The sequence below is a fragment of the Carcharhinus amblyrhynchos genome, chromosome 12 (assembly GCF_965287045.1).
Source record: "Carcharhinus amblyrhynchos chromosome 12, sCarAmb.v2.hapA, whole genome shotgun sequence".
Taxonomy (NCBI): Eukaryota; Metazoa; Chordata; class Chondrichthyes; order Carcharhiniformes; family Carcharhinidae; genus Carcharhinus; species Carcharhinus amblyrhynchos.
In genome coordinates this window covers 67,030,392-67,050,668 of record NC_137335.1, presented here as the reverse complement: position 1 = coordinate 67,050,668, position 20,277 = coordinate 67,030,392, and the positions used below count along the sequence as shown (strand labels likewise).

Genomic DNA, 20,277 nt, shown 5'->3' with positions numbered 1-20,277 from the left:
CTTAGGTGACAGTCCTCAATGCTGCGCACAACATGCAGCACTGTTTTTTTTCCACAAGTGCATGATTTTTTGTGGTGACTTTAGATCACAACTAAGGTAGTCGAGTGTGTTGTTTAAATAAAATCAAGTTTAACAGTAAAAGTAACTCAGCAGAACAGTAATAACTATGAAACCAGGAGCACTAATAAAGCAGGTCTTGCTTATAGGTCATCCTGTTGCAGACTAAAATGCCTGCCAAAGCTCAGAATCCTTAACAGATGCCAGTAAAACAATTAGGCAGGAGAAAGGCTTATAAGAACAGTTTGCGCTCAAAATGACACTTAAACTCTGCCCTCCCCCCCTTAAATTTCAGGGCAGAAATACAATGAAGGTAATGTCTTAACTATACTAAAGTCTGTCAGCTGTGTGTTTTGTGTTGTGATTTACGCAATGCCACCAGTGAATCTTGTAATGGTTGATCTGGAACTGCAGGTGAAGAGGTAGATTGAGACTCTTCCACTCTCCCAGAGTCAACTGGCAAAAATGGAAACATTAAAAACCACTTCCCGGTGAACACCCAAAGCAACGTTACCTTCTGCCATATTATCTGTAACAGTTGCTGACTCAAACTTTTCTTGACTCAGTCACAACATAAACAAAGACAGTCTTGGTGTCTGTGAACAAATCTTCTGTGTTTCAGTCTCTGGGTGGGCAAGGGGCCTCCCCACCCTGCTTCTGACCCACTGTAAAAAAATTAAAATCTCATGGTCTAGTGTTTGTAATACGGAAATACTTCCTTTGCTTGTGGACTGATAATGAGTCTCCATCATTTGATCAGGGAGTTTCTGGGATAGTTGTATGGCATCAGGGTTGTGGAAGATTCATCCTTTAAGATTGTAATCCTGGCATTTATAATTGGGATTTGCATTACATGTTATCCCTTCCTTTAGTTTAATTATGAATAATACCAGTAGCATCACAGCATATTGGTGTGCAGGCAATTTGATGTAGAGGTGGTGGGTATGGTCTTACAAGTACTCAATGGGTGAGGAAAAGCCCCTTTAGAACTAATGGGCTTGCAGTTTTCTTTCATATTTTTGGGTTAAAAAATCCTCGTTGGTCTGCTCTGAAAGTAGAGGCAGATCATGCATATTGGAAAAGACTGGATTTTGTCACTGGCACCTCCAGTGTAGGAGTTGGGAGTAATATTTACTGGTACACGCCCAAGTGTAGTTGAGGAATCCTTGACTGTCCAGCCTTTCTTGGATTGGTTTTCTATATTTTCCTTGCCTGTAGGTTGGGACAGTGGCTATTTCGTAGTTTGGCTCCTGGGATGCATCATCATCCTGTTGGGAGGAGGAAGTTCTTGCCCTTCCGAGGTATCCCGACTGCAGATGTCTGGATGACCCATCCTCCTGTTGGTAAGGTTTCCTTGATTGCACCCATTTTCCCCCCCCCCCCCCCATCTTGTTGATGGTCAGGCCCAAGTTGCACTTCCAGTGTAATTGAAGATAAGGGGAGTTTGTTTTGATTGAAGGGGTTGGACAAATACTCCTGGCCTATTGGTCCTTCTTTTAATTACATCATTGTTTTAAGCTTATATTGGCTGGGTAGGTTAGGGAGTAGCTACACTTGATTTTCCATTCTCAGTAGAATATACCAGATGAGAGTAGGCTGGTGTAGAATATATCAGATGAGGGAGTAGGCTGTCTTCCTGCAAAATGTCTCTTTTTGGAATGCTGGACAACACTCTGTCATGAGGTTTAGGTTCCTCTGTGGAGGTAGTATCCTGTTGTCTGCAGGGCCCAAGTGTGAGCCCAGATACTTGAGCCCTGCATTACTTGAGTTTCTCCTAATATCCTGCATGCCGGAGTGGACACTGTCAAATCACATCTTTTGCCGATAGTCTTATCCTGGTGTTCCTCTCCAAGGTTTCCTTTTGTTATCTGTGTAAGTGAGATGCTGATAATAGGTTCCAATTTGTTATATTTAGTCCTATAAGGTTCCCCTCATCTTGTCAGGAGGAAGACTGTATCTCCCCAAGGTATCCTATCTGTCGATGACTTTACAATTCTTCTACGTGGTGGGGTCTCCTTGGTTAAAAATGGGTTAAATTTTCCATCTGATAGCTTGAGCAGCACATCCAGTGTGACTGGAAATAAGTGAGGCTTGTTTTGTTGTGAGCACCCTTGGCTTATTGGCTCTTTTATTGGTCTCAATATATTTCCTTTCTTAGGCTGCGTAGGCAAGGATAACAACTATTTTGAAAATTCGTATCTGGAGATTGTACTCCTAGTGGGACATATTCTGTTATTCACACTTGTCCCATGAGGCTGTGTAGCTTTGCTGCTGTTATCCTGTATGAGTGTATAGTGTCATGCATTGTCTTGGGTTGTATGCTGATGCTCCCCTCATTCTGGGGTGTCCTTTCATAGTTTGGAGGTTTTGGGGTGCTGTTTTAAGTACCAATTTGGTTGCATGTAACCTGTTTATCTGTAACAAAAGCCACAAGCCTGTCCCTTCATCAGGTGGCTGGGAGTTCTGATCATAAACAGGACACAAATTCAATTTATATGCATAATGATTAGAATGTGAGTCTTTACAGCTAATCAATTCTTAAAAGGTACAGACAATGTGAGTGGAGAGAGCTTTGAGCACAGGTTAAAGAGATATGTATCATTTCCAGACAGGAAAGTTAGTGAGATTTTGCAAGTCCAGGCAACTTATGGGGGTTACAGATAGTGTGACATGAACACGAGATCCCGGTTGAGGCTGTTCTCACGTGTGTGGAACTTGGCTATCAGTTTCTGCTAAGCGACACTGCGCTGTCGTGTGTCGTGAAGGCCGCCTTGGAGAATGCTAACCCGAAGATCAGAAGCCGAATGCCCATGACTGAAGTGTTCCCCAACAGGAAGAGAACAGTCTTGCCTGGCGATTGTTGAGTGGTGGTCGTTCATCCATTGTTGTAACATCTGCATGATCTCCCCAATGTACCAAGCCTCGGGACATCCTTTCCTGCAGCATATCAGGTAGACCACGCTGGCCGAGTTGCAAGAGTATGTACCATGTACCTGGTAGATAGTGTTCATATGTGAGTTGATGGCATCCGTATCAATGATCCGGCATATCTTGCAGAGCTTGCTGTGGCAGGGTTCTGTGGTGCCATGGTCACTGTTTCCTGAAGGTTGGGTAGTTTGCTGCGAACAATGGTCTGTTTGACGGAGGGCCCATCGTCATACTGAACAGAATGGATTACTGCAAAGTGTATCAACAGCTGAACGAGGAACACTGCAGACAGTTACCTGCAGATCCAACCAAGGAACACACCTGTCAACTCAACACTGATCAAGACCTTTGATTCAGACCTTCAGAGCACACTCCGTGCACTTATCCCACGTACTCCCCGCATTGGAGATCTCTACTGCCTCCCAAAGATACACAAGGCAAACACACCTGGCCGTCCCATCATAACTGGGCAATGGGCTCCTGTGCGAGAACACATCCGGCTACGTCGAGGGCATCCTGAAACCCATTGTACAAAGAACCCCCAGTTTTTGTCACGACACTACAGACTTCTTACAGAAGCTCAGCACACATGGAGCAGTTGAACCAGGAGTACTCCTCATCACAATGGACGTCTCGGCTTTCTACATGAACATCCCCCACGACGTTGACATTGCTGCAACTGCCTCAGTACTCAATGCCGACAACTGCCAGTTTCCAGATGCAATTTTACAACTCATCTGCTTCATGCTGGACCATGTCTTCATCTTCAACAACCAGTTCTTCATCCAGACACACAGAACAGCCATGGGGACATCAAGTTCCATCCCACCATCAGACTCACCATGGACTACTCTGGAATCAGTTACATTCTTGGACACACGCATCTCCATTAAGAATGGTCACCTCAGCACCTCACTGTACCACAAGCCCACAGATAACCTCACAATGCTCCACTTCTCCAGATCCAACCTAAACACATTAAAGAAGCCATCCCAAGCCCTCCCTATACACAGGATCTGCTCAGATGAGGAGGATCGCAACAGACACCTCCAGACACTGAAAGATGCCCTCATAAGAGCAGGATATGGCGCCTGACTCATTGATCGATAGTTCCGACGTGCCACAGCCAAAAACCGCACCGACCTCCTCAGAAGACAAACACAGGACATGGCGGACAGAGTGCCTTTCGTTGTCCAGTAATTCTCCGGAGCAGACAAGCTACGACATCTTCTCCGGAGTCTTCAACATCTCATTGAAGGTGAACATTTTGCCAAGGCCATTCCCACACCCTCACTTACCCTCACACAACCGCACAACCTCAAACAGACCATTGTTCACAGCAAACTACCCAGCCTTCAAGAAAACAATGACCACGACACCACACAACCCTGCCACAGCAAGCTCTAAGATGTGCCAGATCATCGATACGGATGCCATCATCTCACGTGGTAACACCATCCACCAGGTACATACTCTTGCAACTCGGCCAATGTGGTCTACCTGATACGCTGCAGGAAAGGATGTCCCGAGGCTTGGTACATTGGGGAGACCATGCAGATGTTACGACAACAGATGAACGAACACCACTCGACAATCACCAGGCAAGACTGTTCTCTTCCCGTTGGGGAACACTTCAGCGGTCATGGGCATTCTGCCTCTGATCTTCGGGTAAGCGTTCTCCAAGGTGGCCTTCGCAACACACGACAGCGCAGAGTCGCTCAGCAGAAACTGATAGCCAAGTTCCACACACGTGAGAACAGCTTCAACCTGGATCTTGCGTCCGTGTCACACTATCTGTAACCCCCATAACTTGCCTGGACTTGCAAAATCTCACTAACTTTCCTGTCTGGAAACAATACACATCTCTTTAAAGCTCTCTCCACTCACTGTCTGTACCTTTAAGAATTGATTAGCTGTAAAGACTCACATTCCAATCAGTATGCACATAAATTGAGTTTGTGTCTTTGTGTCCTGTTTATGATCAGAACTCCCAGCCACCTGACGAAGGGACAGTCTATCCCAAAAGCTTGCAGCTTTTGCTGCAAATAAACCTGTTTGGACTTTAAGCTGAAGTTGTGGGGTCTCTTTCTGTTTTACCCAGTCCAACACCAGCATCTCCACATCATGTATGTAACCTCACAGGGGCTCCCTTGTGCTGCACAGCTCAGTCCTTTTTATCCTGAAAGTGAAGATGTTACTATTGTGCCATGTGCTCATGACTTTGTGTTAACCTCATATCCCACCCTTTTCATAATATCCTTTCATTATCTATGCAAAGGGAAGTGCCAAATACAATGAAGTGTAATTGATCATCTGAGCCAACTGTACTGATATGGAATGATAATTATTCTGTGCTGCACTGGATTTGGGGGGTTTGTATTTTGTTAAGATGGAAAATCTTCAATGAAAACATTTATTTAAAAAAATTCTGACACCTGCATCTACAAATCCATCTTCAGCCTCTTCCCTCCAGGCTTATAATCCTCTAACGTACTTCTACTCACCACACAAGCATCAGTTGTTGTCGGAGACTTCAGAAACAGGTCAAGTAAAATCAACTGTTTGCCACTTTTGACTGCAGTCATCAACAAAATACTTTAGCTTTAGTGGCTGCAATTGCGTGTTAAATTCCAACAGCATGAGATTAGTCATGTCTTATTGTAGCTCCCTGGTTCTCCACCACCATCAGCACCCAGAATATGATATGGTTATTATGTGACATATAGTTTTGTACCAAACTATTAGTTATAGATAACTGAGCTGTCAGTGGCCTGCTGTTTTTAGTGCTTAGAATGCAGGTAACCATGCATGGTAGATTCACTAGCTTGACTCTTAATTCCTAATTATGCCTGGTCCATTTCTGTCATGCTTTTCTGCACTCTGAATAGAACCAGGATTTATCTCCTGCCTTGACTATGGTTAAAGTTGCAGATTAATGTTATATAATTGTACTGGGGTGCCTCATGGATACCCAGTTTGGACTGTCAGATGTGTTTTAGCCAGTCCTACTTAAGATCGCATTGCAGCACAACTTTGTCCAGTCAGTGGAAGCAAACTAATCTTTACAAGACTGGTTACTTCTACAAATGCTGTCAAGGACAGACAGTCAGTTCAGCTATGTGAAAGTGAAGAAGGTTGCTTCCTTAATTTAGTTCTCTGGCCACCTGACATCAACTCACTCTGATGGCTTTGTCCTTAAGCTGTGCCACTACATTGAATCTACTATCCAGGACATATTCTATGTCTGTGTTGCTCAGAGCTCCCAATAAAATATAACACAGAGGAGTATTTTTTCATGAGGGAATGCATAGCAGTAAGTGATGTTGCATGTTCTAAAGCCACATCCAAGGCAGACCAGAAAGATGACAGAATCCCTTCCCCAGAGCACATTAAGTGAAGAATATGGGAACATTCACAAAAAAGCCTTCCATTTATGACTACAGGCCACAGAATTCTTACATTGCAGAAGAAAACCATTTGGCCCATCGAACCTGCACCAACAACTACCTCGCCCCACATACCTGCTAATCCCCATGACACTAAGGGGCAATTTTGCATGGCCAATCAACCTAACCCACACATCTTTGGATTGTGGAAGGAAACAGGGGCACCCGGAGGAAACCCACACAGACATGGGGAGAACGTGAAAACTCCACAGTCACTAAAGGCTGGAATTGAACCCAGTGAAGCAGCATCATAAGAACATAAGAAATAGGAGCAGGAGTAGGCCATCTAGCCCTTGGAGCCTGCCCCGCCATTCAATAAGATCATGGCTGATCTGTCGTGGCTCAGTTCCACATTCCCGCCCTCTCCCCATAACGCTTAATCCCCTCGCTTATCAAAAACCCATCAACCCGCGTCTTAAAAATATTTAGCGAGGCAGCCTCCACCACCTCAACGGGCAGAGAATTCCAGAGATTCACCACCCTTTGAGTGAAGAAGTTCCTCCTCAACTCTGTTCTAAACCGCCCCCCCTTTATCTTGAGGCTGTGCCCTCTAGTCCTACTGTCCTCTCTGAGCGGGAAGAGTCTCTCCACCTCTATCCTATCCATCCCATTCATCATCTTATACGTCTCAATGAGATCTCCCCTCATTCTTCTAAACTCTAACGAGTACAAGCCTAGTTTATTCAGCCTCTCCTCATAGCTCAACCCCCTCAACTCCGGTATCAGCCTAGTAAACCTCCTCTGCACTCCCTCCAAGGCCAAAATATCCTTGCGTCAGTACGGCGACCAAAACTGCACACTGTACTCCAGCTGCGGCTTCACCAATGCCCTATACAGCCGCAGCAAGACCTCCCTTTTATATTCAATCCCCCTCGCTATGAAGGCCAGCATCCCATTAGCCTTCCTGACCACCTGCTGCACCTGCAGGCTGGGTTTTTGCGACTCATGCACAAGGACCCCGAGGTCCCTCTGCACCGTCGCCTGCTGCAGTTTTTCGCCACGTAAGTAATAGTCCTTCCTACCATTATTCCTACCAAAGTGGACCACCTCGCACTTGCCAACATTAAATTCCATTTGCCAATTCCTGGCCCATTCGCCCAGTCTATCTAGATCCTTCTGCAGACTCTCCACACCCTCCGCGCAATTTGCCGTTCCACCAATCTTGGTGTCATCAGCAAATTTCGACACCATACACTCGGTTCCCTCCTCCAGATCACCTATATAAATGGTAAATAGCTGAGGCCCCAGCATCGACCCCTGGGGCACTCCACTAGTCACCAACCGCCAATCCGAATAGCACCCATTAACCCCCACTCTCTGCCTCCTATTTGACAACCAATCCTCTATCCACGCTAACACCCTACCCCCAACTCCGTGCCCCCTTACCTTCTGCAATAACCTCTTGTGAGGTACCTTGTCAAAGGTTTTCTGAAAATCAAGAAAGACCACATCCACCGGCTCTCCTCTATCCACCGCCCTAGACACATCCTCATAGAACTCCAATAAATTTGTCAGACACGACTTCCCCTTAACGAAACCGTGCTGCGTCTGCTTTATCAAGCAATTCCCCTCAAGATGCCTCGCTATTTCCTCCTTGATGACGGATTCTAACATTTTACCTACCACAGACTTCTTGAGTGTTTTATAGCCAATTAAATACTTGTGAAGTGTAGTCCATATTGCAATGCAGGAAATGCCGTGGCCAATTTCCACACAAGCTCCCACAAGCATTGTAATAATGACTAATCTGTTTTTGTGATGTTAACTGAAAGATAAATACACTAGGGACAACTTGGTGCCATGGGATCTTTAATTTTCACCGAAGCTGCAGATGGGGCCTTTGTTTAACATCTAAAATGAAAGATAGCACCTCTGAAAATGCAGCACCCTCTCAACACTGCTGTCTACAAGGCAGTCAGCCTTGATTTGTGCGCTCAAATCCAAGAGTGGAACTTTAATCTTCAATCTTCTGACTTGGGTACCTGTGCTACAAACAGCTCCAGCTGACATTTGTTTTCATGGTGCTGGCCATGAAATTATAGTTTAGTCAACGTAGGTTCCAATATGCTATGAGATTTGTGTTTACAGCTGCGAGGATGGTACTCCAATGCTGTCATCATGCTGAGAGTGTAAGAAGACTTGTACCAGACAACAACTTATATTATGTAGCATCTTGATGGTAATGAAACGTTCCACGATGCTTCATCGGAACAGTGTAAAGCAATGTATGTCACCAACATTGGACAGAAGGATAGAAATGGTTGGTTTAGATAGGTAAACGATCGGCGCAGGCTTTGGTGGTGGTGGTGTCGTCAAGGTGTCATAGAAGCTTGGCTTAAAGAGGGCAAAAATGGCAGTTCAACATCCCCAGATAGAGTTTACAGGTCTGATGAATAGGGGATTTAAAAAAAGGGCTACTGGATAAATAATCAATTAGAGCTGAGGAGGGATAAGCGTAAATGAAGCATTAAAATGAGGCCATATTGAACTTAGAAATTATAAGGGAACTGCCACACTGCTAATTTAGTGAAAGCTAGAAGAGCAAATATGTAAGCAGATTTGATTGCAAAAATAGTAAGGCAGCAATAGTTGGGGACTATCCTAATATCAATTGCAATGTTAATAGTGCTAAGGGCAGAGAAGACACAAAAGACTTGAAACTGCAATTAGAAGAACTTTTTAAGCAGCATGTAAACCCAAGAGCAATTCTAGATTTATTCCTAAGTAATGAAATGGGCAAGTGGATGAAGTAGCAGTGGGGGAGCCAGTTTGGGGATAATGCCCATTAATAGTTAGATTTAGGATAATTATGGAAAATAACAATGATAGAACAAAAGTAAAAGTTATGAATTGAAGAGGGACAAATTTTACAAAGCCGAGGTGTGAACTGACAAATGTTGACTGGATACAGGTAGAAGGAAAAACTATGTCAAATCAGTGGGACACATTCAAAAGCAAGATTCTACAGGCAAAGCGTAAACATGTATCCACAAAGAAAAAGGGTGGCACTGTCTAATCTAGAACCCAGTGATTATCCAGAAACATACAGGGCAAGATAAAACAAAAACTTATGATAATCATAAAATGCTTAATACCGTAGAAAGCTTCGGGGTATTGAAAGTACAGGGGTGAAGTAAAAATGTACATTAGGAACAAAAAATATATCGCAGGAAAAATCAAAGAAAATCCTACGATGTTTTACCAATACATGAAGAGCAAGAGAATAATAAAGAAAAAGCTAGAGCCCAGAGAAGTACATGGCAACTTGTGGGTTGGTTCAGAAGATGCGGATTGGGTTCTAAATGAGTACTTTGTTGTTGTCTTCACTAAAAACAGAGATGCCGCAGACATTCTAGTTAAAGAGTGTGAAATGTAACAAAGAACAGTACAGCACAGGAACAGACCCTTTGCCCCACCACCATCCCCCCCGAGCCTGCACCAATCATTTACCTATCTAAACCAACCATTTCTATCCTTCTGTCCCCCATTTGTTCATATGCCTATCAAGACGTCTTAAAATGGGCCTAACCTAAGTGCCTGAACCACCTCACTTGGCAGTGCATTCCAGGCTCCCCACATATCTCCACTGAACCTATCCCCCCTTATCTTGAACTTGTGCCACCTTGTAATTATCATTTCGGGCCCAGAAAAAGAGCTTTCAACTATTCACCCTATCTGTACCTCTCAATTTTATGAACTTCTATCAGGTCGCATCTCAGCCTCCATTTTTCAAGGAAGAACAATCCCAGTTTATTCAATCTCTCAAATATTAGATATATGAAAGTGAGGGAGGAAGTACTGGAGGGACTGGCATCCTTGAAGATGGATAACTCACCAGGGCCAGATGGATTGTATCCCAGACTTTTCCAGGAAGCTGGGGAGGAAATAGCAGATGTTTTGAACATTATTTTCCAATCCTCAATTGATACATGAAAGGTCCCAGAGGATTGGAGGGCTACAAAGTATTTAAAAAAGTTTGGGGGTAAGCTTATAGTCTGTCAGTCTGATTTTAGTGGTGGGCAAGATATTGGAATCAATTCTGAGAAACAGGACAAACTGTCACTTAGAAAGGCATGGATTGATCAGGGATAGTTAGCATTGTTTTGTCAGGGGAAGATCCTGTCTTACTAACTTAGTTGAATTTTTTGAGCAAGTAACAAGGAGGGTTGATGTGGTTAGTGCAGCAGATATTGCCTACCTAGATTTCAGTGAGGCATTTGACAAGGTCCAACATAGCAAGCTGATCAGAAAAATGATATTCCATGGAACACAGGGCAAGTGACAAGCTAGATTCAAGATCGCTCAGCGACAGAAAACAAAGAGAAATGTTCAATGGATGATTTTACAAGTAGAAAGCAGTTTCCAGTGGCATTCCACAGGGATCAATGTTGGAGCCCTAGCTGTTTGCTGTGTTTATTAATGATTTGGACTAAATGTGAAACAGAGGAATTAGGAGAAGGGCAATTCAGCCTTTCAAACCTGCACCGCCATTCAGATCATAGCTGATCGCTCCCTGGTCTCAAATCCACCTCCCCACTTGTTCCTCATATCCTTTTAAAATTAAAAATATATCTATCTCCTTCTTGAAATCATTCTGCGATTCAGACTCCACTGTACCATGGGGCAGCAAATTCCACAAATTCACCACCCTCTGCAAGAAGTAGTTCCTCCTCATCTCAGTTTTACCACCTCTCAACCTATACCTGTGACCTCTGGTTCTAGGTTGCCCCATATGGGGAAATACTTGGTCTACATTTGCTTTATTAATTGCTTTTAAAATTTTATATAGCTCAATCAGATCCTGTCTCATCCTTCTAAACTCCAGTAAGTATAAGCCTTAACTGTTTAATCTCTCCTCATACGTCAACCCCTTCATCCCCAGAAACTCTTCTGAACTGCCTCCAATGCCACTACATCCTTCCTCAAATAAGGAGGCCAAAACCAGATACAATACTCCAGATCAGATGTGGTATCACCAACACCCTACACATTTGCAACAATACTTCTCTATTTTATATTCTAGTCCTTCTGCAATAAATACCAATATCCCATTTGCCTTTATTACATGCTGCACCTGCAGACATCCGGATCCTTCTGCCCGGATGCATTTTGAGTCTGCTTTCCACTTGGGTAATAATTTGCCTTTCAATTTCCTTCTCCCAAAATGGATAACCTCACACTTATCCACATTAAACTTCACCTGCCAAATTTTGGCCCATTCTCCTAGCCTATCTATATCCATCTGTAAAATTTTTGTATTCTCTTCATTGCCTGCTTTCCCCCCTATTTTAGTATCTTCCACAAATGTTGATGTGTTACACTCTGTCCCTGCTTGCATATCATTTACATAGATTGTAAACAGTTGAGGTCCGAGGACTGACCCCTGCGGCATCACACTTGTTACATTTTGCCAGCCAGAAAATGACCTATTTATCCTAGCCCTCTGTTTTTTGTCAGTCATGTGGGAGGATTGACACAAAAATTGACCGTGTAGTTGATAGTAACTAGGATGGCTGTTATCTGCAGAATAATATTAATGGTTTGGTTAAGTGGGTGGAAAAGTGGCAAATGGAGTTCAATCTGCAGAAGTGTAAGGTAACGCATTTGAAGGGGACCAAACAAAGCTAGGGCATAACAATAGACAGGAGGACATCAAGAGAGGTAATGGAAGTGAGAGACCTTAGAGTGCATGTCCACAGATGAATAGCTTGTAAAGAAAGCTCTGAAATACTTTCCTTTATTGGACGGTGTATTGAATGCAAAATCTGGGGATGTAATGTCCAATCTATATAAAATACTGCTTAACTGGAATTTTGTGTACACTTCTGGTCACCACATTACAGGATGAATATAATTGCTTTTGAAAGAGTATAGAGCAGATTGATAAGAATGTTGGTGAGGCTTGAAGATTGCAGCTGTGAAGACAGACTGGATAGACTCAGGTTGTTCTCCTTAGAATACAGTAATGATCTAACTGAAATGTGCAAAATTATGAAGGGCCTAGAAAGAGGAGACAGGAAAGACCCATTTCCCCTAGCTAGGAGGTCAATGACCAGGGGCATAGATTTAAATGATCAGGAAAACTCTTTATATATCGGGTGGTGGACAACGAGAAGTCACTGTCCAAATTGATGGTTGAAGCGAAAATGCTCAACTCATTTATAAAGGTACCTGGTTCAGCACCTGGACCTCCGTACCTCTAAGGCTGTGGATCAGATGTTGGAAAGTGAGACTGAAGTGAGCAGCTAGTTTGCTTTTACTCCTCATTTTTTGACTGGCACAGACACTGAGTTGAATGCCTTCTTTCTGTGCCATAACCTTTCTATGGATAAGGAGAGACTTCAAAGGGGAAAATAGGAATTTTGAAATCATGACAATGTTTAACTAGGAACCAAATGAAGTCAATGGGCAGAAGGAAACAAGACTTGCGGTGAGTTAAGAAGAAGGCAGCAATGTTTTGGATGCCATGTTTCTGGAATTTAAGTTTCTGTGCAAGAAGACATGTTTGAAGTGGATAGCTACAGTAGGGCAAGATACTGTCACCGAGACCGTTGACATAGCACAAAGACCTTTAAGCCCACTCTCCTTCAGCCTGGGCACACACGTAGGCCTGTAAAGGCACTTTTCATTTTTTGTCACTTATTATCTAAGCAATTTCAGATTAGGTATAGCAAGAGCATACAGAACTCTACACAACCAGAGGAAAGCATGTTTGAAAGCAAGTTTTTAAAGCTTTTTTCCCTATTTTCCTCATCAGCTATTGCTTTGATTCTCATTCAGACAAAATGGTGGTTGATAGTGCTTCGACTTTTGCAGTTGGAAAATCAGGCTGAAGATACTATTTGTCTTTTAAGGAATAATTATAGCCAGCAAAAACAAACTGTTACCATCCCAATTACCTACGCAGGGTTGAACTGCTCCAGAGCTAAAAAGCAGTGCACTGCTCTCTATCTCTCCTTCCCCCAAAATAGTGATGATGGAATCAATGAATGGATTCCTTTTGTGCTGTAACCAATCAGCCCACCACATTGGTGCTATCCCTTTAAAAGAGCAATTTACCTAGTGCTTCTTCCCTATAGTTCTCCATATTTGTCCTTTCGATCCAATTCCCTTTTCAAAGCTATAGGATCTAAGATGGCACCGGAGCATGGTAACTTCTTGTGAGCTATTGCCAGCACACTCTCTAATTTTATCTTTTATTCTCATTCTATACTTCTAACCGTACTTTGACTCTTTTAAGTTCTTTAACAATATCCTATTTCAATCTTTCTCTACACCCTCACTATGACTGTAATGGTATATTCCACACCCTACTTTCCTTCTCCCCATGTACTATGAATTATATACTTTGTATATATAACATGCAAGAAACAATACTTTTCAGTTATCCATCCATGTGACAATAATAAATCAATTGACCTCCTCTCCACTACACACAAGCAGTTCATTCCAGAACTGCAGAAAGTTTTCCCGTACCTGCTCTGTCCAGACCCCCCACTATTGTGAATGCCTCCATCAAGTCAATTCAGCTTTATGAAGCAAGACAAAACACATTTCTAAATATTCCAATACTCCAGAGGGCCAAGAGGCTTGGCTAACTAACTGCAGTTCCAATTATCAACACACAACTAACACGTAAATAAGAGATAATTTTTTAGAAGATGTCATCGATGCGCTACATCATGCCTACAGGAAAATGTCTAAATACGGGAGTGAAATCTAAGCACAACAAAACATGACATTAAAATGAAAGAAAACGCAAATAGAGATGTTTCAAATTCACTGATTTCAGTTGTGAGAAACACCTTGGGACTTTTCCCGACGTTAAAGGTGCTGTTTGTTACACCAATACAAGCAAGTATTCACGTTCCTCGGACAACTCCACAGAATGAATGAAAGGCAAAGCGCGCCGCAATGGCGCTACAATTTCTTTGCAGGGGGAATTGGTCAATTTGTGTGCATGTTGAAAAAATACACAAAGCAGAAACAAATACCCGGGCTAAGAAAATACTTAAAACTTGCCACTACTGCATTAACTTCCTGCTGGAATAATGATGGTTAAAAAAAAAATCATCTATCCAGTCTGCAAAAGGGAAACCAAAAAAAAATCCGGCTCCTGACAAAACTAATGCTACAAAAAATTGACATGGTAGGGGGGCACGGAAACCCATGCGGTTAATGCATCGGAGACAAAGGTGTCCCAGTTGCCTCCTTGCTGAGCCAGGACTCGCCTTCAGGGCCTCCAGCCGGTAGCGCGAACTCGAGCCTCCATCCATGATCACGTTTACCGCCTTCATCAACTGCTCGCACAGCGTCGTGATCTGATCCGCCGACATGATGGCTGCAGCGGCAGAGACAGGTCCAAGTGGTGGTCTGGAAAAGAGCCGAGCGGGCGGGAAACGTCAAAACGAGGATCACCGGACGAGTGTTTTCCCTTTGGAAAAAAACAATAAAAAGCCACAGCTACTCCAGCCGCGATGACGCAACGCTTATTGTCTGAAGGACCCGGGTGGCGTGGACAAGACAGCGCCGGCGCTTCGACGCAGACCTTCTGAGCATGCGCGCCAGGACCACCTGGCCGGGGGGAGGTCAAGTTAAAAAAAAACCGTCGCTTGTTGTCGGCCCCGATGGTGGACGACTTCCGGTTCGCAGGGAGCTCTGGGTACGCGTTCCGCCAGGCGGGACTACAACTCCCACAGTACACGAGGCGCCACTTCCGTTCCAACGCCGTGCCGTCGGCTGGTTCCAGTTGTCGATTTTCCTCCCCCCCGCCCCCTTCCCCCCGATTTCGCTCCGGGTAAATTGTTTACCCTCGTCGTCGATGCTGTAAATAATGTCAATATGCCCGAGAGTCGGAGTGATGGTCGGATGTATTTCTCTGGAGAAAGCAGCCAGATGGGACGCTAACAACGGAGCCACAGGATGGGTGGGGGTTGGGTGTTGACACAGGCAAGGTTCACCTCGGTGTTTATTGTTCACCTGCGCCTGTTCCCCTTGCCCATTTTTTTGGTTACCGTTCATTTTTTTCCTTAATGCGACGACAGTCTAGAAACTTTTTATTTTGTTTTGAGGCTGTAACTCGTAAGATAAGGGGTGGATGGGGTGACATCGGTGCACATTGTATCTTTGAAGTGTCCCATCAAAGAATTGTGAACGTAGCCCAGTTCCACCACGCAAATCAGCTTCCCATCCATTGACTCCGTCTACACTTGCTGTCTCGGAAAGGCAGCCAGCATAAGAACATAAGAAATAGGAGCAGAAGTAGGCCATCTAGCCCTTCGAGCCTGCCCCGCCATTCAATAAGATCATGGCTGATCTGTCGTGGCTCAGTTCCACTTTCCCGCCCTCTCCCCATAACCCTTAATCCCCTCTCTTATCAAGAACCCATCAACCTGCTTCTTAAAAATATTTAGCGAGGCAGCCTCCACCACTTCAACGGGCAGAGAATTCCAGAGATTCACCACCCTTTGAGTGAAGAAGTTCCTCCTCAACTCCGTTCTAAACCGCCTCCCCTTTATCTTGAGGCTGTGCCCCCTAGTCCTACTGTCTTTTTTGAGCGGGAAGAGTCTCTCCACCTCTATCCTATCCATCCCATTCATCATCTTATACGTCTCAATGAGATCTCCCCTCATTCTTCTAAACTCTAACGAGTACAAGCCTAGTTTATTCAGCCTCTCCTCATAGCTCAATCCCCTCAACTCCGGTATCAGCCTAGTAAACCTCCTCTGCACTCCCTCCAGGGCCAAAATATCCTTGCGCAGGTGCGGCGCCCAAAACTGCACACAGTACTCCAGCTGCGGCCTCACCAATGCCCTATACAGCTGCAGCAAGACCTCCCTACTTTTATATTCAATCCCCCTCGCTATGAAGGCCAGCATCCCATTCGCCTTCCTGACCACCTGCTGCACCTGCAAGCTGGGTTTTTGCGACTCATGCACAAGGACCCCGAGGTCCCTCTGCACCGTCGCCTGCTGCAGTTTTACGCCACGTAAGTAATAGTCCTTCCTACCATTCTTCCTACCAAAGTGGACCACCTCACACTTGCAAACATTAAATTCCATTTGCCATTTCCTGGCCCATTCGCCCAGCCTATCTAGATCCTTCTGCAGACTCTCCACACCCTCCGCACAATATGCCTTTCCCCCAATCTTGGTGTCATCAGCAAATTTCGACACCCTGCACTCGTTTCCCTCCTCCAGATCATCTATATAAATGGTAAATAGCTGAGGCCCCAGCACCGACCCCTGGGGCACCCCACTAGTCACCAACCGCCAATCCGAATAGCACCCATTGACCCCCACTCTCTGCCTCCTATTTGACAACCAATCCTCTATCCACGCTAACACCCTACCCCCAACTCCATGTCCCCTGACCTTCTGCAATAACCTCTTGTGAGGTACCTTGTCAAACGCCTTCTGAAAATCCAGAAAGACCACATCCACCGGCTCTCCTCTATCCACTGCCCTAGACACATCCTCATACCCCACGTACCCCAGACGTTCTCTCTTCCATCAGGAAAAAGATTTTTTTTTGTTTACTTTATTCCAAACCAATCAAGTCAAATTAAAGCCAATTCAGAGTCCCAACAAGTTGGGACATTCCTGATCCAAGCTGACCAGACAGGGCTCTCATCTCCTGTCTTGGGCTTGATCTACATCAGGAAAAAGATACAGAAGCCTGAGAACATGTACCAATTGACTGAAGAACAGTTTCTTCCCTGCTGCCATCAGACTTTTGAATGGTCCTATGACACATTGAGTTGATCTTTCTCTTCACCCTATTGGTAACTGCAACTCTATCCTTTCCTTCACCCCTATGTATTCTATGAATGGGATGTTTTGTCAGTACAGCACACTAGAAACAATACTTTTCACTGCATCCCAATACATGTGACAATAATAATTCAATTCATTTTGGGCAGATGGAAGAGATGCAATGAGGATTTGATAAGGTGCCAAACAGGAAACTATTATACAAAATTAGCGCTTGGGGAGGACAGAAAATGGAGTAGGGGGCTCTTTTGGGTCGGCAGGCTAAAACTAGCAGGTTACTACCTCAATTGGCTGGACAGTTAGTGATGCAAAGTGACACCAACAGCTTGAGTTCAAATCCTGTACGACCTGAGGTTATTCCTGAAGGCCTACCTTGCCCTTCGTGGCATGGTGGCTTGCTTGAGGTGTAGTGAACCTCAGGTTTATTCACTAGCAGTCAGCTCTTCCGTTTGAGGGGAGTATGGTCACCTGGGATTATGGTGATTTTACTGTACCCCAACAATCTAATGATTTAGATGAGGGGCTCAATCTGAATTTGTTGACACAAATTGAGGTAAGAAAGTTAGCTGAGAGGTGGACACAGGAAAAGTTCAGCAGACAGGAATGTGGAAGATTGAACATAATGTGCAGAATGTTGAGGTTATCCACTTTGGAAAGGAAAATAGACAAACAACAGTTTCTTTAAATGTCAAGACACTGGAAAATGTATCCCCATAACCCAACGTATTTACCTTGCTCGTTCCCCTGACTCTAAGGGTCAATTTAGTATGGCCAATTAACCTAATTTACATATCTTTGAACTGGGGGAGGAAACTGGAGCACCTGGAGGAAACCCACGCAGACAGTGACCTGAGGCCGGAATTGAACCTGGGTCCCTAGAACTGTGAGACAGCAGTGCTAAGCACTGTGCTGCCCATGCCATAACAGATTTAATTAATGTATACACTACTACAGTAATTAGCACAAGACAGTAATTTTTTAAAAAAGCTTGTCTTTCTGGTTGTTTTTTTTGCTGGGGTGGGTTTGTGTCTGTATTTTTTTCTCCTCACATTCAGCTGTAAGTACAGGTTTCAATGTTATTGTCTACATTTTCGCAGCTAAAATTTAACACACACACTTTTATATTCTCATTTACATTTTCATATAATGGCTTATTTTTATCCTTATTTGCAAAATGAAGCTATTCTGTAATTGCTGCACTAGTAAAGCTGCCAGATAATATCAACAATACATGCATATGCCCGACCTGTCCTTGAATGTTATCAAAATAAACTCATCAATCCATACCTGGTCAGCCAAATATTGTACCTCTCATATATGTCGAAGGAACAATTATGAAATATGTTAGGTACTTCCCACACTTCTCACAAAAGACTGTCATTGAAGAGTACTGGAGAAATTCCATGAGTAATGCCTTTGCCTCATCCTCCAGATTCAATGAGAGGATCATTAAGCAAATGTGAGTGTCCTTGGAACCTGCTCCACAAGCATTCAGGCAAGAACTGCAAAATCAACTTTGATGGACTGGACATAGTGCCATCTGTCTCCCCTGCCAGATTCTGTTTTTTAACTCAAATGGCTAACATTCCAAGGGGGGACAAACAAAATTCTTCAAAGACACTCCTTCTCTCCTTGAAGCATGGCACCATTGACGTTGATTACTGGACCTCGCTATCAATCGTTCAAAATGATGACAACTGGTCATCAAGTTGGATCACACTTTATGTGTTACGTCTTAATGATGAGGTAGAGCAGCAGCAAAGAAGGAAAGTAAAGTAAGCAAATCTTGCACATTCGCTGCCACTCCCTTGTGGCACATCCAGCTCCATTGTGCCCCAGAGATCTTTGGATCAAGAATAGGCCTGTTCAGTCACATGAGGACCCATGACAGAAACTCAAAACCATGTGTTGCATTCTCAAATCGAGGAACAGCTGACTGATATCAGATACCAAATTCTCAAAGCAACTGTTCTACTCTAAACTTAGTTGTGGCAGGAGACTCCCAAGAGTATAGTGGAAATACTTCAGGAATATCTTCAAAACATTAGAAGAAATCAAATATCCCACCACAACTCTGGGGGTTCTTAGCATGTTACTGTCCAAAACGGAGGTTTTTTCAGTAAGAACCAAACACATTGGAAGACTTTGGGAGCATGATTCAGGCTTCGGAAAGAGCACACACACTTCTAAACACCTAATCCATCCAGCACTACAATCAACACGTGGAAGAGTCTGTAGATCACATATTGGACTTAACAGCCATCCAGAGTACATCGAACCAAAGTAGAAGCAAAGGACTACCTAAAAGCAAGAAAAGACAATTTCTGACTTTCTCCTCATTAATATTAAATCTACGTACATTGAATAATCTGCATCATGCACATGTCAATATTGATCCATTATCTGTCCTGAACGTGCTTCCTCATTTGGTAATACTAGCAGTTACTCCCTTGATTCCAAGCTGGGACAGACAGATGATTTTCTTAATTTAAATCGTTAGATATACTTTGGGTAAGGAGACCTTTATTCATAATGAAAATAACCTTTCTCTTTTTTACCGTGTAATATTCTCACTGTCCTGACTTGGAAATATATCACCATAACTTTGCAGTCGTTGGGTCAGGATCCAGGAATTCTCTTCCTCACAGCATTGTGGGTCAACACCTGCAGATGAACTGCAGTGATTCAATAAGGCGGCTCACCACCACTTCTGAAGGGCAACCAGGGATGGACAATAAATGCTGGCCAGCCAGCGACATCCATGTCCCGCAAATGAATTTTAAAAAAAGATGAAACCTGAAAACTTATGATGCATCAAATCTTTTTGTTGCTCCTGTATTTGATTATAAACATGAAATGTCTTGATTTTTGCCCATTTTGCAGAGAATGCAATATGATAATTCAGAAACTTGTATTGCATATCATAGAAATCCTACAGTGCAGAAACAGGCCATTTGGCCCATCGAGTCTGCACCAACCACAATCCCACCCAGGCCCTACCCCCTTACCCCTACATATTTACCCACTAATCCCTCTAACATACAATCTCAAGACACTAAGGGGCAATTTTAGCA

General features: G+C 43.8%; 1 protein-coding gene across 2 annotated transcripts in view; it reads right to left on the bottom strand.

Moving 5' to 3' along the window:
- xpo5 (exportin 5) overlaps positions 1-15,026 on the bottom strand; it is an 87,765-nt gene extending 72,739 nt beyond the window's left edge. Inside the window, exon 1 of one of the 2 annotated variants that reach the window (XM_080200662.1) lies at positions 14,663-15,026. In XM_080200662.1, the coding sequence (XP_080056788.1) occupies positions 14,663-14,767 (105 nt within the window). In that variant the 5' untranslated portion in view covers positions 14,768-15,026. The remainder of the gene's footprint in view (positions 1-14,662) is intronic. The other variant, XM_080200663.1, reaches the window with a different exon arrangement.
- Positions 15,027-20,277: the final 5,251 nt, after the last annotated feature.